At 43.0% G+C, this 12,320-nt stretch overlaps 4 protein-coding genes across 4 annotated transcripts in view; 2 read left to right on the top strand and 2 right to left on the bottom strand.

The window, feature by feature from the left end:
- Positions 1-12,320, bottom strand: part of LOC108069027 (uncharacterized) — a 90,897-nt gene that overhangs the window by 48,153 nt on the left and 30,424 nt on the right. Inside the window, exon 3 of the mRNA XM_070213342.1 lies at positions 9,905-9,950. The gene's annotated coding sequence lies outside the window, so the exon portion shown is untranslated. The remainder of the gene's footprint in view (positions 1-9,904; positions 9,951-12,320) is intronic.
- Phb2 (prohibitin 2) overlaps positions 1-12,320 on the bottom strand; it is a 155,106-nt gene that overhangs the window by 40,550 nt on the left and 102,236 nt on the right. The window lies entirely within an intron of this gene.
- LOC108069072 (uncharacterized) overlaps positions 1-12,320 on the top strand; it is a 116,707-nt gene that overhangs the window by 21,890 nt on the left and 82,497 nt on the right. The gene's annotated exons all lie outside the window — the stretch shown is intronic.
- Vha100-3 (Vacuolar H[+] ATPase 100kD subunit 3) lies at positions 802-3,681 on the top strand. Its single transcript, XM_017158928.3, has one exon. The coding sequence runs from the start codon at positions 900-902 to the stop codon at positions 3,642-3,644; it is 2,745 nt and encodes a 914-aa protein (XP_017014417.3). The 5' UTR covers positions 802-899; the 3' UTR covers positions 3,645-3,681.

The following is a 12,320-nucleotide window of genomic DNA, read 5'->3' on the forward strand; positions in this document are numbered from 1 at the left end:
ATATAATAAATTCTTGCAGCGTTTTGTAACCATCTAATTGAAGTGAGAATTTTGTTATAAAACTCACTGATGTATGACATATTAGGTATAATGGAATTACTGTATGCAAGAATTCCCACAACTTCTGAGCAGTCTGACAATAAGTATTCCCAGCCGAGAAGACAAGGGCATAAATTGCAGTTGGCCAGTTTTCAGTTTTGGTTCACTCTAGCGTGGCGGCGACGGGGGCGGCGGTGTGTGGGCGTGGCCTTAATGGCAACTGCAACGAGTTTGCATGCCGAGCATGAAATTATCTGCAGTTGATCTCGAGCAGGGGGCAGCTTTGAGCTGGACATGTTTGCTACTCGAATTAAATAAAACACAAAAAAAACAAGAAACAGAGCCAACAATGGGAGAGGCAAACAAACGTATCAATTAGCAGGAGTCAAATACCCGAGCCCCAAACGAAAAATAAACAGAGCTGGTAACGAAAATAAATTGTAATTGCAAAACGAAAAAATCATAAGCAATATCAGATTTTAAAGATTATTAACTAATAAACCATTTTAATTTTATATTTTTCGGGATGTAGCTTAAAGCTTCTAGCTATGCACAAAGAGAATTCTACAGTTATCATTTAAGTTGAAAATGTTCTTCAAAATAGAACGACATTTTTAAGTTGAAAATGTTTTAAATGTGAATACTTATAAACTCTATTTATCGTTTCTCTCCAAACCATTCAAACACAGAATAAGTAAAGGGTTTTAAGAAATGTTTTTAAATCCAGAATAATATGCTAGATTTTTTCTCTCTCCATATAGACAATCCCTTTTTCTGACAAACAGTAAAACAAAAGAAAAAATACCAGTCACATTACCGAACTATCGTAATTTCCGTAACAACTTGGCAAAACAATCGGCATGAAGAAGAAATTCAAGAAGCGTCAGACCAAGATCAAGTCCTTCTTTCGCAGCGAGGACATGGAGCTGTGTCAGCTGCTCCTCCACACGGACAATGCCTTCGATTGCCTCATCGAGTTGGGTCACCACGGGACGGTTCAGTTCAACAACGTGTACGACGAGGATCGCCTGCTGAACAACCTGTACTCGAAGAAGGCGACCCAGTGCTACGAGTATCTGCGTCTGGTGGACAACCTGCACAATATGATAGTGCAGCTGCATGTGAACGAGGTCTTCTACCCGGATGTCGACCTGGAGAATCGGCTGAGGGAGAAGGACCTGGCCAAGTACGGGGAGCGGCTGAAGCGCCTCCATCTGGAAGCCAGCGCCGTGACGGAGCACTACTACCGACTGGACAGCCGGCGGTACCGCATGATGGAGCACAGCTTCGCCATAACCAGGGCCAACAAGTACATGACCGCCGACATGGGCAGCGAACTGCTCTACTCGGAGAGCACCGTGATGGGCCTCATGCAGGATGCCACCACTACGGCGGGAGGCCATCAGGCGCAGCTCAACTACATGATCGGTTCGATTCGGGCTGATAAGTTCTATAGCTTTGAGCTGCTGCTCTACCGCCTGTGCTCCTTCAACCTGATCATTCGCTTTGCCGAGATGCCCACGCCGGTCTACGAATTCCATCATGGCCAGAAGCCGGAGAAGGTGCGAAAGTTCGTCATCCTGATGATGACCAGTTCCACGATGATGTGGCCCAAGGTTCTGAAGATCTGCGGCCACTATCATGTGAACATTTACGATTGCCCGCGATCGGCCAGCGAGCGGGAGGAGAAGGTCAAGGAGCTGAGCCAGGAGATCGTGAACGTGGAGAAGGTGCTCAAGGAGGCCGAGTTGATGCGCCGCCAGATCCTTCAGGTTGCCGGACAGGATCTGTTTATTGTGCGGGTGAATCTGCGCAAGGCTTTGAAAGTATACGATTTGATGAATCGTCTGAGGCTGGTGGGTGGCCTAGAGGTGCCTCGCTATCTGCTGGCCGAGGTGTATGTCCCCTCCTCGGATGTCCAGGACGTGAGGCTGATCCTGCGAAATGCCAGCCGTTTGAGTGGCGGCGCAGACAGGGAGGAGACAACGGACGAGGAGGATCTGCAGGAGCCAAAGCCCAAGGAGAAGAAGCAAATGCAATGGGAGGAGGGTGCGGAGGAGGATGAGGAATACGAGTTCCAGCCGGACTTCCAGGGGGACGATGTGGCCGCCCGGGCCATTTTGATAAAGAAAACCCGCATGGTCAATCACATGCCGCCCACGTACTTCCGCCTGAACAGATTCACCCGGGGATTCCAGAACCTAATCGACGCCTACGGAATGGCCGACTACAAGGAGCTGAATCCCGCCCCCTACACCATGATCACGTTCCCCTTTCTCTTCGCCGTCATGTTCGGCGACATGGGACACGGCATTCTGTTGATCTTCTTCTCGTTGCTCATGATTTGGAAGCACAAGGCGATCGAAAAGTATCAGATTGCCTCGACCTCGGAGAACGAGATCCTGAACATCCTGTTCTCCGGTCGCTACATAGTCCTGCTGATGGGCTTCTTCTCCACCTACATGGGCTTCATCTACAACATAGTCATGGCCAAGGGAATCAATCTGTTCGGCTCCAGCTGGAGTTGTCGCTACAATGCGACCACTCTGCGCGATCATATGGTCCAGCTGACCCTGGACTCCTCGGATCCGAACTTCTACTCCGGCCATCCGTATCCCATTGGCATGGATCCGGTGTGGGCAGTGGTGGGCCAGGACTCAATTACCACCACGAACTCGCTGAAGATGAAGATGGCCATTGTGCTGGGCATCTCGCAGATGATGTTCGGCCTTGGGTTGGCCGCCGCCAACTGTGTGCTGCTCAAGCGTAAGGCAGATCTCTTCCTGGTGGTGCTGCCGCAGGTCATCTTCATGGTCTGCCTCTTCTGCTACCTCGTCTTCCTGATCTTCTACAAGTGGCTGGTCTTCGGAGGCCACAAGCCGGCTCCGTACAACTCGGCCTGTGCCCCCAACGTTCTGATCACCTTCATCAATATGATGCTGATGAAGACCGAGGAGCCGCCGGCGGGCTGCCTGGCCAATATGTTTCCCTACGAGCGGCTGCTGGAATACGCCCTGGTGACCATAGCCCTCCTCATGATTCCCATTCTGTTGGCCGGCAAGCCGCTGTATCTGCTGCGAACGCGCAGGAAGAAACAAAGGGCCAGGGATCTCAAGCCGCTGCGCCGGCAGACGATCCGGGAGATGCGATCCACGATGTGGTATTCTACGGACGATATCAGCGAAGTCAGCAGCAGGACGAAGACTGTGGACAACGAGGACGAGTTCGAGATGTCGGAGATCTGGATTCACTCGGGCATCCACACTATCGAAACGGTGCTCGGTTCGGTCTCGCACACCGCCTCCTATCTGCGCCTGTGGGCCCTGTCCCTGGCCCACGACCAGTTGTCGGATGTCCTGTGGCACATGGTCCTAGCCAAGGGGTTCAACAACCACCTGCCCCTGTACTACGGCGTGCCCATGCTCATGGCCGCCTTTTTCGCCTGGGCGATCCTCACCGTGGCCATTCTGGTGATGATGGAGGGCCTGAGCGCCTTCCTGCACACCCTGCGCCTCCACTGGGTGGAGTTCCAGTCGAAGTTCTTCGGCGGCACGGGCGAGTCCTTCAAGGCGTTCGCCTTCCCGCCGTCCAACCAGCGGAGTTAGGTGCTTTTCTACCCTCGTTTTTCAGTTTATGAATAAAAATTTGTGGTTTGTGCAATGCGTTTGTATTACTAAATTGTTTTAGGATTTTCGAGATGTATTTTTTAACATTTTCTATTCTATAAAATTCTAAATTTAATTAAAATTTAATTGCCTTTACTAAACATTTCTTTCCCAGTTTACAAACTGCGGTTCTGCTGTAAGAACAAGCTTATATATTTTGGACGGACCTTCGCTGTTGGCTCCCCCTATCTTTTGGCAATTAACTGTGGCCAAGAGCAAGCCAAGAGCTACCCACGCCCGCTGCTGCGGACTTGGACATTCCTTTGCAATTAGCATTGGCCCGGCTCCATGCAAAAGGCCATAAACCAAAGCTGGCTTTAAACAATTTCCATTTGTTTGCTTTATGCCATTGCCAGCTGCTGCTGTTGCTGCTGCTGCTGCCGCTGTTGCTGGTGCTGCTGCTGTTGCAGTTGCAGTAACGACTGTTGCCGTGGCAGGCTGCCTTCCTGCGATGCGGGCGCTGGAAGTCGTCGACCCTTTGGAGCTGCTCTTGTGCCAGCATAGCTGCTGTTCTGTTCTATTCCACTACGCTGTACTGTTCTTGTCCGTATACTATGTATATATACCCTGTTTCGGCTGAGCAAAAGAGTATATTTTACAGGGGCTTATATTGGAAATTGCATGTTGTAAATGCAGGACCTATAAAAATGGCTGAAAGTTTTTTATGATATCAAGAAAACAAGAAACAAGAATGATTTATTATTTTTGACCTTACAAATAAGCTTTTCAATGAAACAGAATATTTTTATATTCTTTGCACTGTAAAATATTTTTATTCTGAATAAAAAATTGTTAAGAATTTATAACATTTGAACTCAAAAACACTTTGCTTTTTGCTTAAATCTTTTCTTAATTGAGTGAATATTATATTTTTTTTGTAGAAAAATCTTAAATAATTTTCCCTGTTATTCAAACTAACCAATATACCTTCTTGTTGGGTAATTCCTGGTCGTTCTTGCCAGTTTTCCACACACTCACACAACTGAAAATTTTTGTGTCTCTGCTGCTGTTGTTGCCGCTCTGTTTGCCATTAACACCCACGCCAGCAACTTGGGTTGCTGTTCGCTGGTTGCTGGTTGGCTCGGTTGGCCCAAGACTTGGCATAAATTATGAACAGCAACCGATGACGCATGCAGGCCGACCTAAGTAGACTGGCTCGTGCATAAATAACTTTCGTTAGCCACATGGCCCGGGCTGAGGCTGACTTGGCCCGACTTTATTAGATCGCTGCCACGGAAAGCAGAACTAACTCGATGCCAGTAATGTGCAGTAAGTTTCATGACCAGAGCAGGTTTTCGGTCAGCCAGCACTACTATAAGCACTATACGCAATTGCCAGCCCAAAACAGGCTTTGGCTCTATGGCTTTGGCTATAACTTTAAACCGCAGCACGCGCCATTGTTTAGGTGGTGCAGCAAAAAGCAGCGGCAGCAAAAAGCAGCAGCAACAGCAACGGGTGGGTCAAGTTTGTTGCCCAAGTCTTTTGTTTATACTTTCGTTGATGCGGCCGCTGTGCGTGGCTGTAATGCTGGGCCCAATGGCCAACTGCTTAGCACTTTTATGGCCAACAATTGTCAAGTCTCTAAGGGGCCCCAGATTGCATCCACGGCAGCTTAGAACGGGTGCACCGAGAGAAAGATATTAAAATACATTGATTTTTGGTCGTATATTTTTAAAACTAGTTTGAAAACTATTACTAAGTTTTCAAAAATATTAATAATCTATTAAATTAAGTTTTACAACAAACATTAAAAAATTGGTTTTATAAATAAAATTCTAAAATTTAAGGTTTAAAAAACTTTTTTTTAAGAAAATAAGCTTATTTTAATATATTCGATATTTACTAAACCAAAAACCATAAGGACTAAAAATCTGAATAAAGTGAATTTTAAAAATGTAATAATTTATTTAATCGTCAATCTTTTCTCTCTGTGCGCACTGCAAGAAAAGCAAGGTCGCATTGTTGTCTGGGGAGAATCAATTTGAGACTTAAATGCGGATGGTTGTCCGTTTTCTGCTCGTCAGTCGCATCACGTCACGTCACGTTCTGCGACTCATGCTCTTGGGTCGTCAGTTTTTTGAGTGCATTGCCGCTGTCCTTTAAAGGGTTTTGCCCATGGATGCGGCTGCTGGTGCTGCTGCTGCTCCCATGTTGCTGTTGCAGCTGCCGCAACAATGACAACAGCAAAAGCAGCAGCAACCATTGTTGGCACTGCGACTCTGTCTAGTTCTGCTTTTGGGCCTTTACATGCGCGGCCGTAACAAAAAAGGTGTTAAATTCAGCCCATGGCTTGGCCAAAGCGAACTACAGGCCAAAAGCCGGAGCTCGATGCAAAGTCAATGCACTCTGAAGAATTCGCTGGCTCGGCAGAAGGACATTTCCAGCTCCAAACTGGGATGGTGAAGCACCTCAAGTGCTTGTACACAAGCTGGGCGAGCGAAAAAAAATTCAAATGAAGTCAGCAGTCAGCGGTCATCATGATGAAAACATCAACCGAAACAACAAACAATAAAAGACAATAACATCCAGATTTAACTGTAAACATCTGTGAACTATTAAGGCAATTAATTAACTGGCTACACAATTTGTTGGCTTTGCACATTTTGGTCTGGTCATTTCGCTCGTCGGGCTGTCAAGTGGAAAAATGCCATTTAATTCGCCACAAATTGTGCATTGTTTGGGCCTTAATTAAAATTGTCTTTTGTTCATCTTCGTCTTCTTCTTTCTTTTGCTTTGCAGAACGGAAGCTGACAATTGACCATTAAAGAAGCAAAAACAAGCCACATCTGCTAATGCGAAGGGGAAAAACTTTCACTCAGTCGAAATGTTTTAATTAAAATTGGCAAAAAAAAAATCAGAAAACAATGCGTCCGAGCTGGAGAAAGAAATTAATTTAAACTAGATATTGTGTGTGTAACCGGTTGGGATTTCGCATTCGCAATGCTCAGTTGGAAAAGTGAAATTTCTCAGACGCTCTTTGAGAACCCATTTTTGGCATTTAGCAGTTCATTAGCAAGATAGCTACAAAATATGCATAAAATTAATCAGATGGTACCAAATACAGGCCACAAAGGCGGAAAGTGAAAGAATGTAAAAACATTCGTGAGCTGCCCATAAATATAAGAAGAAATTTCCGAAAATAAATATAAATAAAATTTATGATTGTTTTACACCTTAAAACCTTAACTTACAAAATTTTATTCTTTTTTATACAAGAAGATTGTTTCCATATTTGTATATCCAATAACCAATACAATTTTATAATTATGTAAGATTAAATTAATCAAATATGATGAGATAGGGAAACGTTGAGGGCTGATTAATTTATTGTTGCTACTGGCTTCAAAACACCTAAGTGGATCACACGGCTAACAACTCCCGTTGGGAAATATTAATTTAGCTAAATGTTTTGTTTTTGTGTCACAAGCAAGATAAGAATCCAAAATTATTTAGATCAAAATGATAAACCTCCGAGGGAAATAACAACCGAAAGCCATGTGACCCTCATTAAAAGTAAGTTTCATGTATTTATTCCTTTGATCTTGCAGCGGCGACCACACAAACACTCCGGAGTTTGTGGAGAACGCTTTTGATTATTTTCTCAAGCGGTTTCTCTCCACCACTTCGGTCTTTTGTCTTGGCCCAAGTCATGCATAATGAGAGAACCTGATATACGGCGATATACTATATACTCGTATATATGTCAATTACAGCACGATCTTTTGGCAAATTCGCGGCAGCCAACGCCGCCGCCTGACACATTTCCAGTGGGTCAGAAGTCTGATACCGATATTTATGTCACCGGCGACAATAAATTTGTCAGCTCTTTGTTAACCGTTAAGTAAACGCAATGCATGATTTGTGTTTTGTAATGAGGGCGAGTGAGTGAGCCCGCGCGAAAAATGTCGAACGAATCCGCCGACGAAGATGAAGTTGAAGTCGAAGTCGAGTGGTGAACGAAACGGGTTTGGGTTCAGTTCATAAAATATTCATGATATGCCAAATGTTTTGTTTTATTTGCCTTTTTGATTGTTTTGTTTTGTTTTATTTTTTCCTTTTTTGCGAGCAAAATTGCTTAAGATTGAGTCATGGAATTTTGGTTGGGACATCAATATTCAATAGGCAACAGAATAATTTATAATGCTCGGAGACAGTTAAATATTTTCTTATTTTGTTGATTTTTACCGCAGACAGAATACTACAAAAACAGAAAAAAGAGAGTCAAAAATAATTGCATTTTAGAATTTTATTGTTTTTCTCCAGATTTAATTTGAACATAAATGCATGATTTCAGTACCAACCACAAATGTTGTAATGCTTCTTAGCCTTTATTATTAACCAACAAAAAATTATAAAAACAAACAATTTGAAGTGTGACCAGAAAAGCGGCATTGACCATTCAAGTGCTCAAATTCGATGGCTCTCAACACATTGTTTCGATCACTTTTGGGATGCAATGCCAGGAGCAGCAACAACAACACCAACAGCAGCAATATTAACAGCAACAATGGGAGCAATACCAATGGCAACAGCAACACCAATTGCCTGACCTTCAGTGGGCCACTTGAGGCGGCCCGAACTGCCGCACAGCTTCTGCAGCAAAAACCACTCGAACTCGAACACGAAGTTCGCTGGCTGTCAGCCATTTGAGTGACTGACATGCAACACTAGCAACAGCAACATCACCGGCAGCAGCAGCAACATCAGCGGCAGCAGCAGCAGCAACAATGCACAATAGCGTGCCACAGACAGCCGAAAACACCAATTGGTGTCAAAGCAACAAAATGCTACCGAATTGCAACTGCCACAGCCAAGGGAATTTCTCGCTGCCGAAATTAGCAATAAATCAAAGATTGCGAGTCCGGAACGCGGCTAACTAATTTCACTAAAGGAAAACGCGCTATGTAGAGAAAAAAATATCGGAAAATTAAGCTTAAATCTAACAGAAATATTCTAAATTTTATTATAGTTTTTTATTATTAGATTAAAACTTTGCGTATTAAAAAACCAGCCTACAATACATCATTGTGAACAAATAATATATTTAAATTAGATCTTTTACGTGTAAGAAAGATTAAAACTTCAAAACGAAGATCTTTTTAATAAAATAATACTTTTTGACATTTATAAGTTCACTCAATTTTTAACAAATATAACTAGTTTTTTTTCTCTGCACTAGAGTACTTTGCAACCGTTTTGGGCTGCCGAAAAAGGCGCAGAAAGGCAGCGAAAAGCACTTGGAGCCGCGGAGCTGCCCACGCCTCTTGAGAGAGCAACAGCAGCCCGCCAGTCACATAAATAAGTCACCATCAGAGTCAGATTCAGATTTAGATTGAGAATGAGCGACGCTGACGCCGAGCGCACACTTGGCCATAAATCTCGAGGAGCGTGGGCAGGTCGGAACCCCTCCCCTCTAGCCCGAAACCGAAAAAGACGTCAGCGGCAAATGGGGCCACGCCTCACCGAGCTTGTTGGCCAAAAAGCCCCAGAGTGAGAGGTGGCATCAAGTGCGTATTAAACACTCTGCCAGAGCCATAATCAAGCTAATGCCATCTTATGACTCAACTTGAAGCCATCTTCTCGCCGGCTAATGGCAGTAAAAAGAAAAGTGAGCGCTGTAATATTGGTTGATAATCTGTTTATGGTCAACGGAACTAGGCCTCATTACCATATGAGCCAGTGCGAGCTGTCACAAACATAAATAAGCCAGAAAGTTGCCGTTAGGCCAACGCACTTAGCACCAACAGAAATAGAAGGAAATTCCCAGGAAGGGGGGGATCGGGAGGGAGAATTCCCCCCAATTGACACATTTGGCACAGAGTTGGTTTCTGGCTTTTGATTTGCATTTATTTTTAATAAATTGCACGGAAATAGCTATGCCATGGCTCTCGCTCTCGAACTCATGCCAAACCAGTGCGAAATGGGAACGGCTTTTACAGATCCCAAAACTAGTTCATGTAATTTTTATGGCGCTTTAATTTATCATACAAATTTTCTTTTCATAGCTCATTTTTTTTTTAATTTTATAAATAAAATTTGTAAAAAATGTTTTAATTTAATAAAAGGTAAACTAAAAATTGTATACTCTGATATTTATTCTTTTTTATTATTTTGGCACTTTTAAGTAAACCTATTTCTAATATTACACTTGAAATAAAAAAAAGCCCTAATAATAAATAATAAATAAATCCCCAACTTACCCAAACAAACACGTTGAGATGCGGCAGAACCAAATCAGAAGCTTTTCTGTAACGAGCAAACGGGGTAAAACAGTATTTTTTAGTAATTTTCAAAGCATTAAGTCAAAACTTTTGACTCAAAAGGCTAACAAAATACATAAAAATTTACTGAGACATAAATTTGGCGAGGCGAGTGAAATTAAAGTAAACATAAATTGATTTATCCTCTAAGTCACGTCGCAAATTTGACTTAAATTATCACTTCAATCTGATGTACGAGTTGTTAGAGCAAACACTTTCTATGACAAATTCGAGGTGCCCAAACGTGTGCATGGGGCAACAATGGCCAGAACATGTACTCTGGCTAGCTTGTTAACTCATCCAAAAAGTAAACCACATTCTTGAGAGCATTAGAAACTACAGAAAAAGCGAAAAAAAAAACTACAGGCCAAACAAAAAGATAGAGCCATGAATAGCAAGAGCACAAAAACATGTTCAGCGCGTGTAGCAGCAGCAGCGGCAGCAGCAACATCAACTTACATAGCAACAACAGGGGGGCGTTGGGCGTGGCCCGAGTGCAAAATGCAAAACAACATTGAAGACGAGAAAATCTGGCTACTGTAATTTGTCTGCCCACCAAAGACACGACCCCTTCTTCCATATCTCCAAGCCCCTAAACTTGGCTGCAATATGTTTGTCCGTACGCTTGTCCGTTCGTTTGTCCGTTCGTTCGTTTGCTGGGTTGTTGATCGCGTTTGGCCAGCCGGTTGTTGTTGTTGTTGCTCCTACGACTTGGTCCGGGCCAGTTTGCAATTGCTGCTCTACTTTTGAGTGTGTGCTCCGCGCCTCCGCCCCCTCTACTGCCAGCGCCCCTGGGCAGCCACCCCGGACCTCCCCCTCCTGGCCGGTTGTACATATTCGCTTCCTAAAGTTGCCGGCGTCGTTGGCCGCCTTTTGTCGCTGAGGTCAATTTTTATGTTGCAGGCATTTTTCAGCGACACAGCTACGAAAAAACTAAATAGAAAAATTCGTTTTTCTGCACCGGAAAAATATTTGAAAACAACAGAGTATAATTATGAACAAAGCATTAAGTATTTTAATACCCATTAAAATTTATACTTTAGAGCCTTAGTTTTAGTGTCGAATCGTGCTTTAACGAAGAGAACAAATTAATTTTTGCCAACCTAGTTAAATTTTAATAAGCGGCTTTTAAATTGTAAGCTAAATATTTTTAAACCATGGACCACTAAATATTATTATTTGTGAGTAAAATAATTTAAAATACTTCTCTTAATTCTAGCTAATTTTTAATATTTTGTTTATTATTTTCTTTTACAAATCTTATCAGGAAAGTATAGAACTTAACATTTTTCTCTCAGTCTTACATCTTTGACTTGTTTTCCTTCCACATACATTTTTAATAACTGACGTCGTTTTTATACCCTTTTTACGCCCTTACAGAATCAGTATTTGCGCTCTACTTTATGGCAATGTTTTTATGTGCCCTATATTTTATGATATTTATGATTTCTTTGGGAAACTAGTAATTTTCATTAGTTAGCTATTCGACGTGTTGATGAACAATTTAAATAAATGCAGGGTATTTAGGGCCCCTACATTGAACTTTACCTCCTACTCCTTTGGTTCTTTCTCATCTCTTTCCATTTCATTTTTTGTGATCTTTTTTGGGCTGTGTAATTTTTTCATGTTGTCTGCTGCACTTAAAGTTACGTATGAACATTTTGTGTAGGTCTAGTTTGCCGTATGTTTTTTACAGCCTTTGTTGCAGACAAACTTTTTCAACTTGACACTTGAACTGAGAGAACTCCAGCCAAATGAACACTCGACTACAAGAGCCGGCCTCAATGGCCTGACACTTTCAGTTGGTAATTAGTTTTGCGGCCATGCATGTAACAAGCAATTTTGCACTAAAGACCAGAAAGGGAAGCTGCTCACTCAGATCACAAAAAAAATGAAACCAAAATGATGAATTTTGGCTAGAAAATCGATGGCGTAATCTAGCATTGAACAAAGTTGTAGGGCCCTTGTTTATCGGCAACCTTGAACTGTTGCAACTTGCCACTGGGATTGCAAGCCGGTCTGAAGTGACTGGCAACTGATTGGGACAGACTTTCGAGTGTCTGTCAATCAAGTCGAATCCGAATTAAATCATTGACAAATAACAATAATCAGTAACAAGGCTGCTGCCTTTGTTTATTGTTGCATGCGGCATGCAATGCAATGTTGCTGCTGCTGCTGCCCTGCAGCAATGAAAAGTGAAAATTCTTGGATGGCTGCTGAAAACTTTTGGCCCACCAGCGGGGATTTCTACATGTTTTTCCAAACAAATACGAAGAGCCGCCCTTTCCTTTCTCCCCTCTTGTTGATTGCAAACTGTGCCGACGCCATGTGCCACATTTTTGCAGTAAGCTGAAAG

This window comes from Drosophila takahashii, chromosome 2R, assembly GCF_030179915.1.
Source record: "Drosophila takahashii strain IR98-3 E-12201 chromosome 2R, DtakHiC1v2, whole genome shotgun sequence".
Taxonomy (NCBI): Eukaryota; Metazoa; Arthropoda; class Insecta; order Diptera; family Drosophilidae; genus Drosophila; species Drosophila takahashii.